Source organism: Jaculus jaculus, chromosome 1, assembly GCF_020740685.1.
Source record: "Jaculus jaculus isolate mJacJac1 chromosome 1, mJacJac1.mat.Y.cur, whole genome shotgun sequence".
NCBI lineage: Eukaryota > Metazoa > Chordata > Mammalia > Rodentia > Dipodidae > Jaculus > Jaculus jaculus.
The window spans coordinates 54,724,534-54,749,815 of NC_059102.1; the positions used below are offsets into that span (position 1 = coordinate 54,724,534).

Genomic DNA, 25,282 nt, shown 5'->3' on the forward strand with positions numbered 1-25,282 from the left:
TCCTTAGGCTTCACAGGCAAGCGCTTAACCGCTAAACCATCTCTCCAGCCCCTAGTTTTGGGTTTTTGAGGTAAGGTTTCACTCTAGCCCTGGCTGACCAAGAATTCACTATGTAGTCTCAGGGTAGTTTTGAACCTGGTGATCCTCCTACCTCTGCCTCCCAAGTGTTGTGATTAAAGGTATGTGCTACCACACCTGACTTTGTTATAAGTAATTTATAATGAAAGAAAGAGATTTGGAAATAACTAATTTCCAAAGGGTTTCTTCAGAATACTCATGTAAATAGTACTGAAGTGAAATATAAATTTCCTTTATTTATTTTGTTTTATATATATATATTTTTATTGAGGTAGGGTGTTGTTCTAGCCCAGGCTGACCTGGAATTTACTATGTAGTCTCAAGCTGGTCTCAAACTCATAGCAATCCTCCTACGTCTGCCTTCCGAGTGCTGGGATTAAAGGCGTCCGCCACCATGCTCTGCTAAATTGCACATTTTTCCCCCTTCGTTGAGTTTCTTGGTTCAACTGATAATGTAATCAGATTTTGAACACAAATACAGAAATACTCAGGTTCTATAGCATAAATCTGAGGAAATATATTTTAGTGTATACGCATACTTGCCAGAACACGCATGTGCTAGAGCATGTGCATGGAGGTCAGAGGATAACTCCAGGTGTTGCTCCTCGCATTCCACCTTGTTTGAGGCAGGATTGTCATTGTTTCCCACTGAGCCCACAACCTTCTGGGTGATTGCCTTATATCTGCTTCCCTTCTCCCCATAGGTTTGTTGGGATGAGTAGAGACACACACCTCAGTGTTAGCTTTTGTATAGGTCCTGGGAATCTGGACTCAGGTACTCAGATGTTTATGTGTGTAGCAAGTGCTTTTTTCACTGAGCTATCTAATCAGCTCCCAAAACGTGTAATTTTGACTGTACATTATCATTAGTAAAAGGCAATCAAAGGATGCCCTCTGTATTTGAATCCAAGTTCTATCACTGTGGTTGTGTGGCATTGTGCAAGGATCTTAACTATGTGGTGCCTTTGTTTTCCAACATGGGAGAAGGGAAAGAATTAGTGTCCACTTTGTGTTGTAAGAAATGATTTCATGGGCTGGAGAGATGGCTTAGCGGTTAAGCGCTTGCCTGTGAAGCCTAAGGACCCCGGTTCGAGGCTCGGTTCCCCAGGTCCCACGTTAGCCAGATGCACAAGGGGGCGCACGCGCCTGGAGTTCGTTTGCAGAGGCTGGAAGCCCTGGCGCGCCCATTCTCTCTCTCCCCCTCTATCTGTCTTTCTCTCTGTGTCTGTCGCTAGCAAATAAAAAAAAAAAAAAATGATTTCATGTACATTTCTCAGACCAGTGAATTTTCCTTTTGTTTTATTGGTGGTGCTAGAAATTGAACATTGGGCCTCACACTTCCTAGGCAAGTTAGCTTCAGCCCAGGTCTGGACTAGCGAACTTTTTTAAAAATGTATTTTTAAATTTAAAATATTTTTAAATTATGTATTTATTTGAGGGGTGGGAGAGAGACAGACCCATAGAGAGAATGGGTACACGAGGGCTTCTAGTCAATGAAAATGCATGAGCCACCTTGTGGATTGGGCATGGGAATTAAACCTGGGTCCTTAGGCTTTATAGGCAAGTGCCTTAACCACTTATCCATCACTCCAGCACTGGACTAGTGAACTTTCAGAAAAAAAAATTTATTTTTTTTATTTTTCAAAGTAAGGTCTCACACTAGGTCAGGCTGACCTGAAATTCACTGTGTAGCCTTGAACTCACAGTGATCCTCCTTCCTCTGCCTTCCAAGTGCTAGGACAAAGGTGTGCGCCACCACGCCCGGCTTAAAATTGTGTTTTTGGTTTTTTTGTTGTTGTTGCTTTAAACTAATTTGCTTTCATTGAAAATTATTCAAGTTTAGTTATTTAATATTCTATAGTAAAATTTTACATTTTTTTGATATTATATATACCATTGTGAATCAATAAAGTTCTTTTAAGTGGCTGGCCTGGTAGCACATGCCTATATCCCAGCACTTGAGAGGCTAAGGCCAGGAGTATTTTGAGTTCAAGGTCAGCTTGGGCTACATGGTGAGACTCTCTAAAATTGGGCATTAAATGAATGATTGGTTTTTGCCACATTTAAAATATATGGACTACTCAAAAAAAGACCGCAGTTCAGGTCTGACATTATAGAAAATGAAATTTTCCTCTGATCCCTGAGTGAGTATCGTTCCTGACTGGTGATTCCCCTTTGACCTTCATTCATCTTTTATATCTAGCTGCCCCAGCCAAGAAACCCAAATGGGATGACTTCAAAAAGCAGAAGAAGGAACTAAAGCAGAACAGGCAGCTGAGTGACAAAACCAACTACGACATTGTTGTCCGAGCAAAGCAAATCTGGGAGGTCTTAAGAAGGTAATGCACTGTACAGACGGTGGGGATGGAGGGGTGCATCTTCAGGGTAAGAGAAATGTCCTGAAATTCACGAGACAGCAGTCGTGTTCTTTAGCATGTGCTCTTCATCCCCTGGGGCAGTGGTGTGTGAACCTCTGGCTCGTGCAGAAGTGCTGGAATTATTAGAATAGTGTCAGGTGTATTTATGGAAATGGATGGAAGTCCAAGTGAGAGAGTGGACAATTTCTTATATATGAGGTTTTGAAATACTTAAGTATTTGGTGGCTTAGATTTGCTTTACTATTTTCTTTCCTTCTGAATTTCTGGCTGTTAAGATTTAGATTGATACATAAAATTATACCTTGTGAGATGAGTTTCTGCCTCTGAGAAAATTACTTTTGTCTGGCTGCTCTAGAATAATAATTTTAATGTCAGGGTTTTGCTGCTTCAAAGAGAAAATCATTCTGAGCTGGGGAACAGTCATTGGTATGGTGTTTAGTTTCACATGTTTAAGTTCCTAAACTGCTTTTTCCCTGTTCTCATTGTAGAAAAGATTGTGACAAAGAAAAAAGAGCAAAGTTGATGTGTGACTTACAGAAGCTGATTCAAGGGAAAATTAAGACTGTGAGTAGAGTGTGCTCCTTGTAATTTACAAAATTGTTGTTACCTCACTCTTAAGGAAGGGTAGGTGGCCATTCATGACATGAATTTGTCATTATTTCCAGTCCAGTTTATTTGGCTAAACAAATACAGGTTGCATATCCCTTATCTAAAATTCTTAGGACTAATAACGCTTCCACTTTGTTTTTCTCATGATTAGGATGCTTATAGTGGAGTTGAGACGAGGTACTCAAGTTGCCTATATCATTTTAAAATAATTTATTTTAAATATATCTTAAAGTGATACCGAGAAAGAGATCTTGAAGAATATTTGTTCAAATGTCTTGCTCTGAAGTCCATGTAATTTAGTTCTAAATTGACAACTTTTGGGGGCGACAGGCATGGTACCTTCTACAGTCAATTTTGGGTAAGGCTCTTAAATTCTAACAGATTTGAAGCTCCCAAAATCATCTTCCTTATTGCTACTCAGCTGTTTTGTGACAGTCTCGATTGGCTGTTGTATATTTGGTTGAACACATAGTGGCTTTTAGACTACAGGACCCAGCAGTTTTAGGGGCACAAGAAGTGCCATCTTTGCCAAACTATTTACAGAAGAGCTGCTTCACAGTTGGAGGGAATGTCTTGGTCTATTTGCTTTTTTTTTTTTCTCTCTCTCTCTCTCTCTCACTTTAGTCCAGGCTGACCTGGAATTAACTACGTAGTCTTTGAATGGCCTTGATATCACAGTGATCCTATCTCTGCCTCCCTCCCAAGTGCTGGGATTAAAGTCATGTGCCACCACACCTGGCCTAGGGAATGCCTTGGAATAGCAAGTTCTCAGCTGTTTTCAGGAAGGTCTTTGAAGGGTAAACATCCCCACAGCTTTGCCAGTAGTAGTTTGCTAACCTGAATTTACTCTTTCACACTCAAATCAAGTTTATCATTTGTTCTTTTTTTTAAATTTATTTGAGAGAGACAGACACAGAGAGAAAGACAGATAGAGGGAGAGAGAGAGAATGGGTGCACCAGGGCTTCCAGCCTCTGCAAACGAACTCCAGACGCGTGCGCCCCCTTTTGCATCTGGCTAACGTGGGACCTGGGGAACCGAGCCTTGAACCGGGGTCCTTAGACTTCACAGGCAAGCACTTAACCGCTAAGCCATCTCTCCAGCCTGAGTTGTTCTTAAGTCATTGTGGCATGACTCTGGTGTCTATGTCCAGATGCTGTTGATTATTATTCACTATGGAGGAGTTGTGCTGATGGGTACATGCATTGTCTCATTTAGTTTGATATGTATGGTCCTCAGAGAAGTTTCTTCCTTAAAATTCTAACTTCTCTTAGCCTTTCTCTTCTCTGTAAAGAAGGAAGAACAACATCCTTTCCTTAGGTTTCTTTGAGATCTAAGTAAGAAAAATGTCTTAAAACATATGTATGGGTTATGCATTAACTTCTCAGTATATTTGTACGTTAACATAAAGCTTTTCATTGAAAAAAATTTTTATGCAAAATGTCAGTAAGTTTGGCAAAGTAGCACATACCTATATAGTCTCAGCACTTGGGAGGTGAAAACAAGAGGTCAGCCTCAGCTACATAGTGAGTTCTAGGCAGTTTGGGCTATATGTGACCTGTGTCCAAATTAAAAAAAGGTCTGTAAATGTGTATGTGTAAATTATTCCCTTAGATTTTGAACTTTGTGAGTTTGATGGAGGGATATTTTTACTTTTGTTGTTTAAGAAGTAAAAAGTTTGAAAGACAAAGCAACAAACATTTTTGAAGCAGATGGCTACTGTAGCATGCACATGACTGATGTGTGAGTATTGCTATAGAAAACTGCTGGCTCAATTAGAGGGAATCAAACAGATGCATTTATGAGAGAGTTGGAGAACCATATTAGAATACAGTCGTATACAGTTTCTAATAGAAATGTGAGAAATTCACTTCAGTGATTGCCAGTGTCTTGTCTCTTTGTAGTTATGTTTGTTAATGCAGCAAGACTTGTAGATTGGTTCTTGTATCTATGTCTTTGGTTGTCAGATCATGCTTCAATCTTCAGTGTGAAAATTTTAAACTAGAATGTTTTCTGTTAGGGAACATAACTTTCAAAGAAATGAAAGCTGTAATCTTTATAATCCTTAGATGGCTTGACTTAGCTTTAATTATAATAGTGATATTAAAAAATGGTTAAATTTTCCCTGCCTCCATTCCATTGTTCTCAATTATGATAGGCAGCAAAATTAAATACTAGTGTTCTATATAATTAAACATTTTTGTTTGTTTTTTTGAGGTAGGGTATTGCTCTAGCCCAGGCTGACCTGGAATTCACTAGGTAGTCTCAGGGTAGCCTCAAGCTCACAGCATCATCCCACTCTGCCTCCTTACTGCTAGGATTAAAGTTGTGTGTAACTACACCCAACTTAGTAAAACATTTCTGTGCCAGGTAGCCTAGATGTGATTTTTGTCTGTGACTGTACTTTTTTTTTTCTTACAGGTAATTTTGAGGGAAGTAGTAATAAAGTATAGCTAATGAGAAAGAAACAAATTCTCAGAGAACAGTCGTTCTAATGGCTCAAACCATTTCCCAACAGATTGCATTTGCCCACGATTCTACACGCGTGATCCAGTGTTTCATTCAGTATGGTAATGAGGAGCAGAGGAAGCAGGCTTTTGAAGAGTTGCAAGGTATTTGTTAAAGACTGAACATTGTTGTCAGGTGTAAAAGTCACTTTTTTCTTGGCTACCCAAGACTGTCCTAGAAAATCATACTCTGCCAGTGTTCTTTTGGTCCTGGAATGTTTAATTCTTCCCTTTGCTTCTGGAGAGCTGAAATGAAGATATCAATGTGTCTTTTTTTTTTTTTTTTCAGCTGATTTGGTTGAATTAAGTAAAGCCAAATATTCCAGGAATATTGTTAAGAAATTTCTCATGTATGGGTAAGTTCTTATTTATTTTTCTTTGTTTTTTTTCAAGTCTGCAATTTCCATTTCTACTCAAATGTTACTTTAGAGTCTGTGATTGTAATAATAAGCCCTTCAGATGATGGGATGTTTCCACCTTAAAAAATTATTGAAATTAAAATTATGGTGCTGTCTTCTCCATTATTAGAGGTCTTGTTATATCTTTAAGTTGGAGAAGAAGAGAAATTGAATGATTAACTTGTAATTAGTTACCAGTATTCAGCGGTTAGAGGGTTAAGAGGGACAGATGAGTAGGTCATTGCGTTAGGAAATACCAAAATGGGACTATTTCCTGGATGAAATGGGGTTGGTACTTGTCTTGACCAATCTTTTTCAGTAAAATAATCTGCCACAATACGGTAATATAAAAGATATAATATACACAGTTGAGAACTTTTCTAAATATATATTCCTGGCTCAAATATTTTAGAATAAATTTCATTTTTAAAGTGAATCTTAAAAGTTTATTTATTTATTTATTTATTTTGCCTGCAGCCTTCCTTAACCTTTACCTTCTCTCTGTCTTTCTCTATCTCCTTTTCAAACTAAAGAAGTTTAGTAGTAACTTGCATGGACACTTGCTATACACACTTCTTGATGCATCATAGTTCATTCTCACAGCAACTTTATTTCTGTTTGGTGAATGTAAAAGCTGAGGCACAGACGTTAAAGAACTTGGTCAGGGTCTTAGCTGGTTAGCAGAGTCAGGATATAACTTAGGAACGCTGTCTACTGAATCTGCTAAAATTACTTACGGTGAACATACAAAGCAGTTTGCTTTAAGTTTATGAGCTTTTTTTTGTACAGGAGAACTCCCCTATCTCACATAAGTATTGGTGAGATGGCCTTGGGAAGTCAGTTATAATTTATTTTCACACAGCTTTCTCTGGTATTTTATTTCGTTTGTTTATCCATGTTTTGTTGACTTTAGAAGTAAACCACAGATCGCAGAGATAATTAGGAGTTTTAAAGGACATGTGAGGAAGATGCTACGACATGCAGAAGCCTCAGCCATTGTGGAATACGCATACAATGACAAAGCCATTTTGGAGCAGAGGAACATGTTGGCAGAGGAACTCTATGGGAACACGTTTCAGCTTTACAAGGTGACATTCCCTGAAGGGTTTTTTTTTCCTAGTGTATTTATTTTTTTCTTTGTGGTCTTCTATAAGTTCCAAGATCCTATTTTAGAGTGATTTTTGCTTAGGCTGGTCCTTCAAGATGCCATCTGTATTAGTTACACTCTTGTTGCTGTGATCAAATACCTGGTAAGAAGCAACTTAAGGGAAGAAGGGTTTGTTTTGGCTTACACTTTTAGTTTACCACAGTTCATCATAGCAAGGAAGACATGCCAACAGCAGCCTGAGGGAGCTTGTCACAGTCTCCATAGTGAAGCAGAGAGCCGTGACTGCTGGTGCTCAGCCAGCTCAAATTTTGTATGGCTCTAGGGCCCTGGTCCATATTTAAGGTGAGTCTGTCCACCTCAGTTAACCCAATGAAGATAATCCCACATGGCCCTACCCAGGGGCCCACCTAATCTAGAGTATCCCTCATAGGCTTGCCCAGAAACTAGTTTCAATTGTGATTCTAGTCCCTGCTGAGTCAACTGTAAACCACCAGTTCATTCTTCCAGTGCAGTATCCTGCAGTTTCTTTCACATTAAACTGTTTGTTACTCACTCCCAGCTGCTCTGGATATGGAACCTCAGCACTCCTCCTTCCAAGGTCAGACTGAGGTGGAGACTGCAATAGTGAGCAGAGCTTCATAAGTGCTCCCTGGCTAGCTTTGGCTGAAGTATGCTGAACTCCCTTCTGTTACTTTCTCCCATGTTACTTCATGTTTTTGCATTACCCATCTTTAATTGTATCTAAAAAGTATGAGGAGTAGGACTTTAGATAAAGTATAGGGATTGAGGCTGAGACTAGCAAGTGATAGGATTTGAATTGTTAAGAGGATCTGTTTCAAATCTTGGTGTGAGTTGTGCCCGTTAGTCTGAAGGGATGTGTATAGATTACTGACTTGCCTCCATTAGTCAGGTCAGTTCCTGGGTTGAACTTGGTGCTGCATTTCATTGCTCCCACTTACCTCAAGAGCATCCAGCCAATTATAAAACACAGAGGCAGTGATATATGGCTAGACACATTCTAGGTACTTGGTAAGTATCTTTGGGGTGGTGGATTTGGTTGGTTTTTTAGCCTGCTCTGTAGGTACAGCCAGCCCTTAATGTCCATGGATTCCTCATCCTCAAATCCAACCAGCCACAGGTGGGAAATAATAGTCTATATGGACCTGTATAGATTTTGTTGCCTTGTCATTTTTCTCTAAACAGCATGGCATAACTAGTATTTGCAAGCAAGAGGTGATTTAAAAGTACACAGAAGTCGGGCTGGAGAGATGGCTTAGCAGTTAAGCGCTTGCCTGTGAAGCCTAAGGACCCCGGTTTGAGGCTCGATTCCCCAGGACCCACAATAACCAGATGCACAAGGGGCCGCATGCGTCTGGAGTTCATTTGCAGTGGCTGGAGGCACTGGTGTGCCCATTCTCACTGCCTCTTCCTCCCTCTGTCACTCTCAAATAAATAAATAAAAATAAAAATTTTTAGAAATTACTTTAAAAAAATACACAGGAGTGTATATAGGTTATATACAAATACTTTGCCATTCTGTACTAAGAATATTGAGCACCATTTGTTTGCATCCATGGGGGTTCCCGGAACATGTCCTCCACAGATGAGGGATGACTGTATATTGGCAGATGTACAAACTAAGAAAGAGAACATCAACAACAACAACAGCAAAAAAAAAAAAAAAAAAAAAAAAAAAAATGGTGAGGTCTGGGAGATGGCTTAGCAGTTAAGGCATTTACCTGTGAAGCCTAAGGACCCCAGTACCCGTGTAGGCCAGATGCACAAGGTAGCACGTATGTGTGGAGTTGGTTTGGGTGGTTGGAGGCCCTGGTGCTCCCATTCTCCTTCTTTCCCCCGTCTCTGAAATAAATCATAAAACTAAAGTATTTTGAAAAAGGTGAGAGAAACTGGGTGTGGTGGCGCACGCCTTTAATCCCGGCACTTGGGAGGTAGAGGTAGGAGGATCACCATGAGTTCAAGGCCACCCTAAGACTACACAGTGGATTCCAGGTCAGCCTGAGCTAGCGTGAGACCCTATCTCAGAAAACCAAAACCAAGAAAAAAAAAAGGTGAAAGATTTACATGCTTTGAAGAGAAATCACAGTATAAGATAATGAATTACTGTGCAAGTGTTACACGGTGGGGCTTTTATTGTATACATATGAAGCATTCTAAATTTTTAATTATTTGAACTATTGTTTATTCTGAAGTGAAGGCATTGTATTTGAAAGTGTTTGATGTTTCTTGTTTCAGTCAGCTGATCATCCAACGCTGGATAAAGTGCTAGAGGTACAGCCAGGAAAATTAGAGCTGATTATGGATGAAATGAAACAGATTCTAACTCCAATGGCTCAGAAGTAAGAAAAATGTTTTTGTTGTTTTATGCAACAAATTTTAAAGAGGCACTTGAAAGATGCATTTTTTAAAAAAATTATTTATTTATTTATTTGAGAGCAATAGACACAGAAAGAAAGACAGATAGAGGGAGAGAGAGAGAAAGAATGGGCGCACCAGGGCTTCCAGCCTCTGCAAACGAACTCCAGACGCCTGCGCCCCCTTGTGCATCTGGCTAACGTGGGACCTGGGGAACTGAGCCTCGAACCGGGGTCCTTAGGCTTCACAGGCAAGCGCTTAACCGTTAAGCCATCTCTCTAGCCCAGTGCATGTCTTACATAACATTTGCGTAGCAAAGGAGGATAGTTTCTTTTTTATTTTTTTTCTGAGGTAGGGTCTCACTATAGCTCATGCTGACCTGGAATTCACTATGTAGTCTTATGGTTGCCTCAAACTCATGGCCACCATCCTCCAACCTCCAGCCTCCCAAGTGCTGGGATTAAAGGCATGTGCCACTGTGCCTGGCTTCTTTTCTTTTTTTTATACTAAAAATTTGTATTAGTGTACAAAGAATTAGGTTTCCTTATGCTGTTTTTCAAACATTATTTTGTTTCCTTCATCCCCTTTCCCCTTCCTCTATTCTCCCTTCACTCCATAGCCTTCTTTCCATTTTCATGTTACAATAGTCCTTTTGCTCATTGTATCCTTTCTTTACCTCTCATTCAAATGATATTCTGTCTTTACTGTTACTCATCTATCCTAAATAAGAGCATGAATTTTTTGGTTTGGGAGTTAGAGAGCTGGCTTAGCAGTTAAGTACCTTGCCTGCAAAGTCAAAGAACCTAGGTTCGATTCCCCAAGATCCACATAAGCCAGATGAACAAGGTGGCACATATGTTTGGAGTTTGTTTATAGTGGCTAGAGACCCTGGTGTGTCCATACTCTCCCTCTCCCTCCCCCCATTCTTTCTCTCACAAATAACAATAAAATACACATTTTAAAATTTCTGTATTGGAAGCCATTCTTGATACCCATTGTTTTTTCTGATATTGTGCCCTACTGGGTAACTTGTAAAAGTGTTTTATAAAACTTGTTATAGCAATAAAACATTTTCCCAATGTCATATTGAACCCTTGTATATTGGATAGCTTTTTACATATAACCTGTTTAAATTAGATGATAAGACTTAGATAGAGGCCTGTGCGTGGGGACTCTGTTGTCATTGGCCACATAGCAAAGTGGTTGGGAGCAAGAGTTTTATGAAGATTAAATGGGATGATAATAACTTTGGACCACTTATCCTCACTGGCTCTTGGTTTCCCTACCTGTAAAATTGGCATGATAGTACATACTAAATAAGAGTTTTATGAAGAGTAAGTGGCATATTTCCAAAGCACTCAGAAGAGTGCTTTGTCCATAAAGTCTTAATTCTATGTGAGCTTTGAAGTCCTCATTGTATATATGAGTTCCTGAAGCATCATTCCAGCGTGCATAAAATTAGGTGGTGGTGTTGCACTGTTGTGGCCCACTCAAGTTGTAATGTCAATACAATTATATACTTACCAATATTGAAGAATCTTGACAGAAAGGAAATGGCTGTGAAAAAATAGGTCTGCGTGTGGACTCCTCACCATATGACCAATCCTTGACAAGAAGGTAGAACACATTTTGAGTACTGATTCTTCTCTGCTGAGCACATAATGGAACTGTATTCTGGTCTTAGTGATGACACTAAATCAGTGTTACAGTGTAAATACTTTTTAAAAATCATAGTATTGCTGAAAGATATAATCAATCTGTGACATGTTGTATTTAATAAAACTGTTTCACTTCACTTGTTTAGATCATTTTAGGACAGCCAAGGCTACTAAGCTTTGTATGACCGTTTTACCAGATCTGCTGTTATTACTTTTTTTCTGTTTGTAGGGAAGCTGTGATTAAGCATTCATTGGTACATAAAGCATTCTTGGACTTTTTTACTTATGCACCCCCAAAACTCAGATCAGTAAGTTCTTGGTTTTTATTATTAAATCAAAGTGTAAAGTGGGCATGGTAGCACACACTTGTGATCACAGTGCTGTAGAGACTAAGGTATAGCCTGGGCTACAGTGTCTCCAAAACACAAATAACAAAAGTATTGAGATATAAAAGGAAAGCTATGCATTTGCAATATTGCTTTGATGTCCTTAAACCTGAAACTTTAGGTTTGCTGTATTTAGAATAGATGACTCACTAAACTTTAACAAGTCTGCTAACTCCCTTTCATTTTTTTTTCCAGAAAGTAATAGAACTATCTTATTAATGCTACTGAATTTTTATAAATTTTAACTGTCATCCACAGAGTGTCCTCCAGCTTTTATAATCTGAAAGGTAACTTGCCTTAGAGGAATACTCAGCATTCAGATAGTTTTAGATTCAAGTGTACCTATTAAAAAGAAGAAGATCATGCCTGTTAAAAGGTCAGGGGAGGATACTTAATATAAAACTAAATGGCCCATGAAAACCTGGTCCTTCTACTGTAGGTCGAAGGAATGGGAAGGTAAATGTAGTACCCTTCACTTTAGTGATGAAAATACAGATGAGAATTCCTTTTTTATTCCCTACACTTGCTGCCTCATCACACAGTGAGCTCACTGCCTATTTGTCCTCAGTTTCTAGTCACAAGGGCTCATGATAATAACGCACCTGATTTCTTTTAACAAGTATGCCACATTCATAGGAATGGATACTTCCAAATTAGCATGTGTACATATTCGTAACAGCAGTCCCCGCTGAGCTTATATAAGGCTCAGTGACCAGAGCAATATCACCTCTCTTAGAGATTTCTCTCTTTTTGTGTCTGAACTTCGTGAATGGCAGGTTTTTAGTGTTCAAAGTGGTTCAGTACCAGCAAAAACCATCATTTAGTAACAATATTTGGAAATGTATGTAAAACAATGAGACATTATCTTTTATGGCACTTCAGGAGGTGGCCATTTCAAAAGAGACTTTAAGAAAGCCAAAAACCTTTGGGGATGTTGTAAGCATAACTGGAATCTATGCATAATTCTCTAGCTTTATGGCTTTGAGATGATTAAGTTCAGGTTTATGACCTGGAATCTATGTGTCCATCCTGGGAAAGGATAATGTTTGAGGGTGAAATTGCTCCCTCCTTGGTGAACTTTGTGGCTCGTTCCCTTTCTTGGCTTTGTAGTTATTTATTGAATGTAATTTTTTAAATTGGGGATAGACTAAAATGACACCCTATAGCTCGTAGCTGCCACAACTCATTTAGATCCTGGGTGCTTAGACCTTCTAAGTAAGAAATTATGCACATTGCAAATGAACACTAAACATTAAACCATATTGTCTTGTAAGATGTTAAATGATCTCTTTTTAAAAAATATTTTTATTAATTTGAGAGAGTGAGTGAGTATGGGTGCACCAGGGCCTCCTGTCGCTGCAAACAAACTTCGTATACATGTGTCACTTGGTGCATCTGGCTTTACATGGGTATTAGGGAATCAAACCAAGGCTGTCAGGCTTTGTAAGCTGGTGTCTTTAACCTCTGAGTTATCTCCCTAGTCTTAATGATTTCTTTTAACAAAAGGACTATTTACATATAAAGGCTTAGCCTAAATGCTAATGGAAATATTTCTTGGGGAAATGTTATTTAAGTTTGCTTGTGATAAATAATTACTATGATTTATGGAGATAGACTCAGTGGTAAAATAACAATACAGAAACTTCAATCAGAATAAATTTTTAAAAATATTATATTTATTAGAGAGAGAATGGGCATGCCAGGGCTCTAGCCATTGCAAATGAGCTCCACACACATGTACCACCATATGCGTTTGGCTTACATGGGTACTGGGTAATCAAACCTGGGTTCTGAGGCTTTGTAGGCAAGTGCCTTAACCACTAAGCCATCTGTCTCTCCAGCCCCAGAATGAGTTTTATTTTGTCTGCTACATGTATATCTATGAGGGAGAAAATTTTCTTTTCTAACTACTGTTAAAACTCCTTCCTTAGCAATGCTACTTCCTTCACTCCTTTCTCTTGGAATCATTTAGTATATAGTGCATATGGACAGTATTTTAGTTACCTTCTCAATGTTGCCACAAAGTGCCAGACCAGAAGCAGTTGATGAGAGGAAAGTTTATTTTGTCTTACAGTCTTAAGGGGAAGCTCCATGATGGCCTAGGAAAGGCAGTAGTGCAGATGCTAGACATCACCTCTTTGCCAGTGTCAGGTGAACAATAGCAGCAAGAGAATGAACCAAACTCTAGCAAACAGGGTGCTGGCTATAACACCCCTAAGCCTTCTCCCAACAACACACCTCCTCCAGTGAGGCTCAACCTCCCAACATGCCATCAGCTGGGAACAAGCATTAAAAACACATGCGTTTATGAGTGACACCTAATTCAAACTACCATAGCCTTTGACTTAAAGAATTGGTTAAGTGGGACATGGTGGCGTATGCCTTTGATCTCAACACTTGGGAGGTAGAGGTAGGAGGATCACCAGGAGTTCAAGGCCACCCTGAGACTACATAGTGAATTCCAGGTCAGCCTGGGCTAGATCGTGACCCTACCTCGAAGGAAAAATAAAAATGAAACAGGTGTTACTTAGTACAAATTTCCAGCTATACTTGTCGATTTTAATTAAAAGAACATTTCTAGAGGGTGACTGTGTCCACAATTAAAAATTGAACGTTTGCTACCTGTGCTCTCTTTTTGTTCTCTGTCCTTGCTACTCTTCTGTAGAAAGATAAAACAGGAAAAATGTAAGCCAGTGCTCTGACAAGCCCTGTTTCCTAGGAACTAATTGAAGCAATCCGTGAAGCAGTGATATATCTCGCGCACACACATGATGGTGCCAGAGTGGCCATGCATTGTCTGTGGCATGGCACACCCAAGGTAAGTGTATCTGCACTTGGAACTAAACAGGTGTCATTGTCAGAGCCATGCCCTCTTTGCAGGTTGGATTTGGCAGTTCTTGGATCAAGTTGTACATAAACACTATCTTCTCAAAGGTACGTGTCAGGCCCTCACAGGAATTTAGCAGCATCTTGACTAGAAACCTTGAGGCTTCGTTGAAGGATAGGAAGAGGTACATTAAGCAAATGCATACATTATCTATTCACCTTGGTAGTATAGAGGCCTTGGCCTTTGTGCCACACTCCTTTTATTCCTCACTTAATGATCATATTGAGAGAGGGAGGGGGAGATAGAATCAACAGCCACACATGTACTCACATATTAAGTGCTTTGAGAAAAAAGAAAAATATTCAGAGTTAACAAGTAGATTATTTTCTTGATCAGTATATTTCTGTCTTCATTCAAGTGATAGTTATATCATATCTACCTTTTCATTATTGCAAATGTAACTATTCAACATGCATATTGGATACCATATGTTTAGACGGTTAGTGTTTCAGACACTTGGAAAAGGGGCTTCACTAGGTTTGCCTTCAGCTTAGAATTGCGTGGTTCTGTAGCCCACTTACAGTCTTATGGACTGTCACACAAACTGAAGATTATAGTAGCTCTGAAATGGACTGTTCTACAAGTTTTTGTTCTGGCTATATAACTTTTCATTAATCAAGAAGATAGTACAGATGAAAATGTAATAAAATTTTCATTATGAAATAGGTTTATTCTAAAAAAAATTCATTGAAACATTTGCTTTCTTTCTAAGGACAGGAAAGTGATTGTGAAAACAATGAAGACATATGTTGAAAAGGTGGCTAATGTAAGTATCATAAAAGGATACCTAAAAATTATTTGTAATAGTAAAATGAATTCAAGTCCATTACAGAAAATTGGAAAAATTGAGAAACTACCAAGGAGAAAATGTTCTAATGTATTGTGATTTTTTTCTGTGCATATTTCTATATTTGTATGCCATTATTCACACAAAGTGGGCTTTATACCACACATGTTATTTTTTCTCTTTTCTTTTGCCTTGCTAGAGATCAAACACAGAGCTTTTTACATCCTACTGAAGCACCTGTCTCTCAGCTATATCCCAGGCCCTGTTTAGGTGTGTGTTTAATTGAAGATTTAGCTTTATTAGTGAATTTATTCAGTTATGTTAACTAAACATGAGAATTACTAGTATTTACCACCACCCAACCATAACAAAAATAATTTTCTCAGAGTCAGTTGCCAGTGTAGTCATGGAAAATTTGAACTGTTTGAATATTTTCACTCCTTGTGATCATTTGGAGAAATGAAAGTTGTGGGAACAAAAAATTTTTTAATTGGAGAATTAATTGCTTCAAAATAGTGTTTCTACATAGTTAGATGTTAAATTATTAACATTATGCAGTAATACTATAACTTTTATCACTATGTGTTATAATGCAATCTTAATTACATTTCATCATAAATGTCTTATTTACTGATAGGTTAAAAATTATTCCATGTTCAACTTTTTCTGTGAAAATTATAGTGGGGATCATTAACATCTGCTGAATTCTTCATGTAGCAAATGCTGATTCAGACAAGGATAAAACTGATGCTGTAATACATACTTGCTGCTGTCTGTGACCTCGAGTGTTACAAGAAGTTAACATGAAACCATGTGGCAGGCAGCTACTTCTTTGTAACAGTGAAATGTGTTCTTATGAGCTACTTCTGAAGAACAAGAACATTCTATGATTTGTAATTTGCTCTTGAGCAAATCTTGTATGATTTTTTAAAAAAATACATTTTATTTACTCATTTATTTGAGAGAGAGCTAATGAGTGCGCCAGGGCCTCCAGCCACTTCAAACGAACTACTTGTGCGTCTGGCTTACATGGGTCCTGGGGAATTGAACCAGGGTTCTTTGGCTTTGAAGGCAAATGCCTTAACCGCTAAGCCATCTTCTCCAGCCCATAATATTTTAATTTGAATACCTAAATTAGAATGAATAAAAGTAGAATGTTGATAGAAAGTTCTAAAACTGTATTAGTTAAGACACTTTTAAGTAGCAAAACTAATTAGATTGTTTTAATTTTAGAATTTGGTTATATGAGGTAAGTCAACAAAAGTTTTTTTGACAAACCTATTCCAATATTGCATTTGTGATACTAACATGTTAACGATCAGAAATTTTTATATTTTCTAAGAATTACTTAAGAGAGGAAATAAATGAATAACCCAGTGGATTTAAGCCTTTGTTATTTAGAACACTCAGATATGAATGTTTGGTTGTGTTTTTTTGTTTGTTTGGATTTGTTTTTAGAGTTCGAGTCTCCCTGTAGCTCTGGCTGGCTTGGAATTCACTATGTAGTCTCAGGTGGCCTTGAACTCATGGCAATCCTCTTACCTCTGCCTTCTGGGTGCTGGAATTAAAGGCGTGCACCACCACACCTGGCTTTTTTTTTTTTAAACTAAGCTTTTTTAAAAAAAATTTATCAAGACTTGTAGCACTTAAGATATGATCTGCATTGTGTCTTGAATGGAAATTATTGTGACTGGTTTGTAGTATTCTATAAATGTTAGTTCGGATAAGGGTAGCTGATAATGCTGAGGACATTAGTGCTATTCCTATATTATTTTTAACGGAAGTGGTCATTATCTCTGATCAACTGTATCAAAATTTATAATTCACTTATCCAGTCCTCTTAGTTGGATACATGAGTCATTTTCAGAGTTTTTAAAGTTATAATTTCTACTCCAGCAAATACTTTCTTTTTAAATTATCTAGGATAAATGCCTAGAAATAGAATTGCTGAATCAGAGCATACATACATTTAGAATTTTGTACATATTGTCAGTGTCCTCAAGGGAAGTCAAAGCACTTTACTTTCTTACTAATATAAGTTTTGCTTTTCCTCAAGCCTCAGATAAGTTCTTTTAGCAGATGTTTACATCAATTGCTTACAGGATAAGTAGAAAATGATAGTTGATTGTTTTAATTTATTCTAATTTCTGTAAAGCATTATTTCATACATTTAAAGCTAGTTGGCTTTTCTGTGAATTGACTTCATATTTTTGTCTGTTTTTCAATCGAGTTTAAGTAGTAAATGTCTTAGACTTTGATTATTTTTCTCAATACTTTTTTAGACCATATGACTAGTAAATCCCTCATTGCCTTGAATTGAAATTCTGTTACCTACCATCTATCAGAACTAGTTTTGAATAGGTGCTGGCTATTGGCAAAAATAATAATCTTTCTAAAAAATGTCTAGGATATTAGTTAAAATGTAGTATAAGCTCTGAAAACAGGCTTTTTTTGCCATTTATCATAAAATAAAAGTTCGTTCAATCTTGGAAGCAATATCAGCTTTAGAGAAACGATTATATTTCAAGTTAGAACAGATAGGACTATTGTAAAGTTTCCCATATTTTTATGAGTTACATGCTTTTTAAGCAGTGATTTTTACCTTAATTCTCATGATCATTATTTGAGTATATTGTTCAGTTTATTATAATTATTCTGATTTCTATTTTTCAAGACAAGGTCTTGTATGGCCTTGACTGGCATGGATCTCACTATGTGGACTAGACTAGTCTCCAGCTTGCAGCATTTCCCTGATCCCCACTTCCTAAGTGCTGGGATTATGGGTGTACTACACGATACCCCCTCCAGCTCTCATCTAGTTTATTTTGTTCTTTTCTTTTTTCCCAATACTTGTATTTTAAATGTGTAAGGTTGTTTTAAAGAAATTGGACACTACACAATATATACAGTTGGAAAAATACAATGAAAATAATTTATGGTCATTTAATCTAGAGGTGACTATTACATTTTAATATTTTGCCTTCTAGTTTTTCTGTGAACATGTACTATGAATATTGTTTCTGTACAACTATGCCTGTGAGTTTATCTCTTTTTTCATGATTTGAATAGTCTCCTGTGTCCTCCTTCCTAATGAATCTTTCATTTGAATTGTCTCAGTTAAAATTTCAAGTAGCTATTCATTAACAGAGATTTCCGTACACAGATGTTACATCCTGGTTATTCTTGGACCACTTGATAATGAAGAATGTGTTTCTCTGGGTTTTTCTTTTCTTCTGTCTCTAGAGTCCAACTAACTAGGTCCTGAAGAGAAAGAAAGTTTATGAGTGGCTTTTATTGTCTTTGTTTACAGTATGTTGGGCAAGCTGCCTATGTGGACAAACTGCATATGGTGACTGTAGAAGGAGGAGAAGATCTATGCAACTTGTTTTCTTTTTCTTTTTTTCATTTTTATTTATTTATGAGAGGCAGGGAGAGAATGGGCCCTCCAGGGCCTGTAGCCACTGCAAATGAACAACAGATGCATGTGCCTCCCTTGTCCATCTGGCTAATGTGGATTCTGCAGAATCGAACCAGGGTCTTTAGGCTTCTCAGGCAAACGCCTTAACTGCTAAGCCATCTCTCCAGCCCACAATTTGTTTTTTAACTTGTTCCTGCTTTCACTTCTTCCAGGGCCAATACTCTCACTTGGTTTTACTGGCGGCATTTGATTGTATTGATGATACCAAGCTTGTGAAGCAGATAATTATATCCGTAAGTAATTTTGTGGGACTTGATTTGAAGTTGCATCACTCGACTAGTGGTTGATTTCTAAGTTTGAATTTACACACAGGGTATAAACACTTTCACCTGTCTTTTTTTTTTTTTTTTAGTTTTTTTTTTGTTTATTTTCATGTATTTATTTGAGAGTGACAGTCAGAGAGAAAGAGGCAGAGAGAGAGAGAGAGAATGGGCGCGCCAGGGCCTCCAGCTGCTCCAAACGAACTCCAGACACGTGTGCCCCCTTATGCATCTGGCTAACGTGGGTCCTGAGGAATCAACCTAGAACCAGGGTCCTTAGGCTTGGTAGGCAAGTGTTCAACCGCTAAGCCATCTCTCCAGCCCCACCTGTCTTTTTTTAAAATTTTTTCTTTACCTGCTAACATGTTTGATTTTGAGAGTGACAGAGAGGGAGGAAGGCAGGCAGAGAGCGAGAGAAAGAATGGGCACACCAGGGCTTCCAGCCACTGCAAACGAACTCCAGACATGTGCGCCTGCTTTTACATCTGGCTAACGTGGGTCCTGGGGAATCAAGCCTCGAACCTGGGTCCTTAGGCTTCACAGGCAAGTGCCTAACTGCTAAGCCATCTCTCCAGCCCAATGTTTGATATTTTTTTTAAGAAACTAGTTTTTAAAGGTTAACAATGGCAGTATATAGACAATTTAACATAGTTGAACTATGCCATTCCAAACAGGTTAATTCTTCTACTGCAATAATAGTGGGTCACATTTATTGGGTGGTTTTTATATAAGTGGTCTTGCAAATTTAGGTAATAAGTGACATTGCTCATAGGTTTTGAGATGGGAAAAAGGGAGATTTATGTATTTAACTAATTTGCCCAGTTGGTAAATGACTGAGCAGGAGTTAATTTCTGGGTCATTCTGGAATCTGTTTTTTTTTTTTAATGTTACATTGTCTCTAGCTGGAAAGATGCTTTGGTCAGTAAAATACTTTAACTTGTAAGCATGAAGGCCTGAATCTGATCCCTACCTAGTTCCTATGTAAATGCCAAGTGTGGTGCACATGTAATCCCAGTTCTGGGGCTATAAGACAGAAAGATCCCTGGAGTGTACTGTCCAACCAGTTTAGCCTAAGAGGTGAGCTTCAGGCCAGTGAGAGACCGCTCAAACAATGAGGTGGATGGTGTACCTGGGGATGGCACCTGAGGCTGTCTGTTGGCCTTCATCTGAGCATACATACAATACATATGTACCCAATTGCACATTGAATAAACTGTCATTGAGCAGTATATCAGGTGCAAGGTGAATTATATGTGTCCTAGATTGGATGTTCTGTCTGTGTTTTTGGTGACTTTTTAGTTTTCTCAGTTAAGGCTTATTTGGGAGGTTTGCTCTGTTCCCATGATAAATCACAACCTTGTAACTTGATACTGTGTGTCTGAATTAAGATTTGATCCTCGGGCTGGAGAGATGGCTTAGTGGTTAAGCGCTTGCCTGTGAAGCCTAAGGACCCCGGTTCGAGGCTCGGTTCCCCAGGTCCCACGTTAGCCAGATGCACAAGGGGGCGCACGCATCTGGAGTTCGTTTGCAGAGGCTGGAAGCCCTGGAGCGCCCATTCTCTCTCTCCCTCTATCTGTCTTTCTCTCTGTCTGTCGCTCTCAAATAAATAAAAAAAAAATGTAAAAAAAAAGAAAGACTGAAGAGATTAAACCTTAGTGCTTTGATATAAAACCTAAGTAGAACCAACCAGAAAATAATTTAAAAAAAAAAAAAAAGATTTGATCCTCTTGTAATTGGATAATGGTAGCATGGTCTTTTAGACCATGAGGAATACTGAAAAATGAAAACTTAGCAGAATAACACTTGGATTTGGTTAGTAGTTTGTTTACTAGTTCTTAGGTTAGCTCCATGTGGGCAGCCTCTGCACAGTTTTCTATCTTGCTAGCGTCTGTGCTGGGTGGAGTTGATGAGAAGAATTGAACTCATTCAGTTGTGGTGCTTATAGCTTTCACAAAGCTTTTATAGGGTTAGATCATGTGTCATTGCTAACCCTAACAGACACATCCTCTGTACATTTCACCAGTTCCCTTAGCCTGACATAAGGACCGGAAAGTGGTGATTCTTGAGTAGAATTTATTTATCCCTAAATTTGCATTTCCAAAAAAAATTAACTGTCTTCTTGGAAAAACTGTTCCAATGTAAACCTTACAGTCTCCTCGTTGTCTATATTTTGCTATGACTATCCGTTTTCTGACTTCTGGTTCTGAAATCATCTCTTCCTTTTCCTTATGTGTAGTGTGCATGTAGTGGTGAGTATGTGGTCAAGTTTGCCAAAGCAGAAAACAGAAATTGGAGTAGTGGTGACCAAAGCTGGAACTGTTTTTCAAACCGCATTATGTGTGCATACAGGTTATTTTTCTGAAAACAACACATCTTTTTTTTAAATATATCTTACTGTTATTTATTGGAGAGAGGGGGGTGGGGAGTATGGGCATGCCAGGGCCTCTAGTCTCTGCAAAAAACTCCAGATGCATGTGTTGCATGTGTTGTGTTACCTTGTGCAACTGGCTGGCTTATGTGGGTCCTGGGGAAATGAACCTGGGTCCTTTGGCTTTGTAGGCAAGCATCTTAACTGCTAAGCCACCTCCTCAGCCCCCCCAGCAAACAGCCTTTTTGATACACACAAACACCATCCTTAGATAAATCTTAATCGCACATGGTACTCTCATGTTGTCAGCAGAGAAAAGCCCATGGGTGACTCAGAAGGAGAGTATACCTGTTGTCAGGTGGGGGAGCTGTAGCCTCTCTCCAGCCCATCTTTTCTAATATAGCTAGTGGAAGGGAAGAGGAGAGATCTGCTTTTTTAGATGCCAGCTGTAAGTCTCAGTCTCTGAGAATTTCTCATGCCCTTGCTGTCATATCTGATTTGTTCTTGACTATTTTAAGATTATGAAGATTTTTGTTTTAAGGATAAAATTGTGGGAAGAAACAAGTTGGCAAGATTTTCTTGTCACAGACTGAGTATTTTGACATGCTCCTTGTGACTTCATTACCCTTTTGACTCCAATCAATGATGATTGTTTTTCATCCCTGTGACAGAAATGTGAGGCCATAGAATTGGCTAATGAATAAAGTTGTTTCACAAAAATGGAAACAGGCTGGCTATTGTTTAATATTTTCACAAAAACTAAATTTTTACAAAAACTGTTCCAAATGGATTTTAGGAAAAACCAAACTTCTTTTAGTAAATGCCAGAATTATCTGTTAGTTTAATCCTTTCCAACAATTTATTCTACTTAATGTTACTTGTGGAACAATTTCAATTTATTGTGCATATGAGCTCGAGTCGCACAACTGTTAAACCCACTGACGACTTCCCTGCATGGCCTGATCTGCTGTTCACCTACTTTTCAATGCAAATGCTTACCAGGTCCTGTGTATTATTGAGCTGAGCTGGTGATAAAGGTCTGGAATGCTAACTGTTCTTGCTGTTTTCCACCCATCCACCATAAAACCTGTTGCAGAGTGTAGTGCTTTTAAAAATAGCCCTAAAAACTTAGCATTGCCAAGCACTCTGTTCAGTTCTCAGAATTCCCAAAATGCAGAGTTGAAATGGCAGTCTGGTCAGCTGTGCCTTTCACCTTTCAAAATGGACACAAACCATTTCTCCCCTACTGCTTTCCAAAGTAAACATAAACGGATCCAGTGTGCTGGGACGTCATTGGTATGCTGCAGCTGGTTGAACAGCGGTGTTCCTTGTGAAGGAAGTGAGTACTAACCAGTTGCTGCTTCAGGATGAGAAAGTAGCAATGCCTTTTCTTTAAAATACACTTAAAACCATAAAGAATAATATATTGAGTGCTCTGCTTCTCACCATGTGACATAAAGAAACCTAGGGACTGGGGAGATGGCTCAGTGGTTAAAAGCACTTCCTTTTAAAGCCTGCTGGCTCAGGTTTGATTCCCCCTATACCCACATAAAGTCAGATGCACAGAATAGCACATGTGTATTCATTTGCAGCAGCAAGAGTCCTTGGCATGCCCATTTTGGCTCTTACACACACATAAATAAAGTTGGTTTTTTTTTCTTCTTCTTCTTAATGGAGAAGTAAGGGCTGGAGAGAGGGCTTATCAGATAAGGCACTTGCCTGTGAAACTAAGGACTCATGTTCAACTCTCCAGGTCTCATGTAAGCACAGTGACACAAGCACGCAAGGGGGCGCACGCATCTGGAGTTCAGTTTCAGTGGTTGGAGGCCCTGGCATGCCAATCCTTTCTCTTTGTCACCCACTGCAATTCTTGGATTAAAACAAACAATAGGCCAGCCTTTTGGGCTGGCCAAAAAAAAAAAAAAAAAGAACTAAAACTGGACATGGTGGCTCATACCTGCAATCCTAAGGGTGCATTGAAGATCATGTTTCAAAACAAACCATAAAATTAAAACACTTGACAGGTAAATTTAGGCTTAAGCATTTTGTATCCACATCCCTGATCCCTCATTCCCTCACCCCCACCTGCAGTGATGACACTGCATTTACTATCCCTATCCATTTATTCCATGTAGTATATATGGTTTTATATGTTTACATGCTAAGTAATTTCTTGCAAGTATTCTATGGCATTTTTTTAAAATTTGGTTTTATGTTGTGAATTTTAGTAGGGGTCAGCAAGCCTTTTTGCTGAAGGGTCAGATATAGAGGCTTTATGGGTCAGAGGGTAGTCTGTCTTTTGTTCATGTATATGTAATGTGTATGCATATGATTTGTGTATGGCATATGCTTGGGCCCTTATGGCATAGTACATGCTCACCTGTAGTGTTGTGCCCTCACCTTTGGTAGCCTGAGCAGAATGTTGGGTATCCTGCTCCATTATACTTCCGCCTATTCTTATTTGAGATGGAGCTTCTTCCTGATGTAGGCGCTCACTTTTTTTCTGTTAGGCCAGCCTATTCTCTGGCTTCTGCTTCCTTTTGCAGAACTGCAGTTACAGATGTACATGGCCATACCCAATGGTTTTACATAGGATCTGGAGAGTTGGACTTTCCTGCTTTCAGGCTCCCTCAGATCCTTAGGCTTGCACAGGAAGCACACTTTACTTCTGAGCCATCTCTAGCCTGTAAAAAAATTATTCTTTAAGAATTTATCAAACTAGAGGCTCATAGTCAGAAAATTATTTTTTTTAATTTGATTCATTTATTTATTTGTAAGCAGAGAGAGAGAGAGAGGAGACAGACAGACAGAATGGGCATACCAGGGCCTGTAGCTACTGCAAATGAACTCTAGACATATGTGCCCCTCATGCATCTGGCTTATGTGGGTCCTGAGGAATTAAATATTGGTCCTTTGGCTTCACAGGCAAACGCCTTAACCGCTAAGCCATCTCTCCAGCCCCAGAAAAATTATTTTTTAGTGCCAACTAGTGGATCTTTGTATGAACTCTATTTTTTTTTTCCTCATAGTGTTCAATTTTTTTTTTCCTCTGTTTTTCAACGTAGGATTTTTCTCTAGCTACAGGCTGACCTGTAGTCTCAGGGTGGCCTCCAACTCATGGTGATTTCCTACCTCTTCCTCCTGAGTGCTGGGATTAAAGTCATGCGCCACCATGCCCTGCTTCAAAACTAATTTTGGAGACTGTGATGATGGCTGTGGTCCCATTCAAAAGTTAGCAACTGTGGTGGGCTTCGGTAATCCCATTTTGTCTGTGGGGAGAAGGAAGGCGGCAGATAGCAGAATTTATTTTCTAAAAGCTTGCAAGTGGAACAGAGCAGTGAACATCCATTGACAGACTTTGCCTCAAAGGAGGGGGAAGATGAGGACCAACCCAAAAGTTGTTATCTCCCACATACCCACACACACACACTTTAAGTAAAATTTTCAAATTGTTTTAGGCACTACTGGTGTAACTCAGTTGGTACAATGGCTTACCTATTATGTACAGACTCCTGGGTTCAAGCTCCATTATTGCAAAAATTGCATGGTATTTACTCAGGTCTGTAATCCCAGCACTTGAGGGTAGAGAAGTTCATCATCCACTATGTTGCGTATTTGAGGCCAATCTGACATATATGAAAACCCATCTAAAAACAACCAAACCAACAAAAAGACTTTTTTTTAACATTTTTTTTTGTTTATTTTTATTTATTTATTTGAGAGCAACAGAGAGAAAGAGGCAGATATATAGAATGGGTACGCCAGGGCCTCCAGCCATGCCTCCTTGTGCATGTGACTAACATGGATCCTAGGAAATCAAGCCTCGAACCGGGGTCCTTAGGCAAGTGCTTAACCACTAAGCCATCTTTCCAGCCCCCTCAAAAGACCATTTTTAAGTGACTAGTAGTGTAGCTCAGTGAGAGAGCGTTTGGCTGGCCCTGGGTTCAATTCTTAGCATTACAAAAGCACAAACTAAAATATTATGTAATTTTTACTAGCCTCTACTATT

General features: G+C 38.8%; 1 protein-coding gene across 2 annotated transcripts in view; it reads left to right on the forward strand.

Moving 5' to 3' along the window:
* Pum3 (pumilio RNA binding family member 3) overlaps positions 1-25,282 on the forward strand; it is a 45,282-nt gene that overhangs the window by 8,210 nt on the left and 11,790 nt on the right. For both annotated transcript variants that reach the window (XM_004652992.2, XM_045141137.1), the window contains exons 4-13: positions 2,282-2,417; positions 2,945-3,020; positions 5,582-5,675; positions 5,860-5,926; positions 6,882-7,056; positions 9,330-9,433; positions 11,337-11,415; positions 14,213-14,311; positions 15,093-15,146; positions 18,798-18,878. In XM_004652992.2, the coding sequence (XP_004653049.1) occupies positions 2,282-2,417; positions 2,945-3,020; positions 5,582-5,675; positions 5,860-5,926; positions 6,882-7,056; positions 9,330-9,433; positions 11,337-11,415; positions 14,213-14,311; positions 15,093-15,146; positions 18,798-18,878 (965 nt within the window). The remainder of the gene's footprint in view (positions 1-2,281; positions 2,418-2,944; positions 3,021-5,581; positions 5,676-5,859; positions 5,927-6,881; positions 7,057-9,329; positions 9,434-11,336; positions 11,416-14,212; positions 14,312-15,092; positions 15,147-18,797; positions 18,879-25,282) is intronic.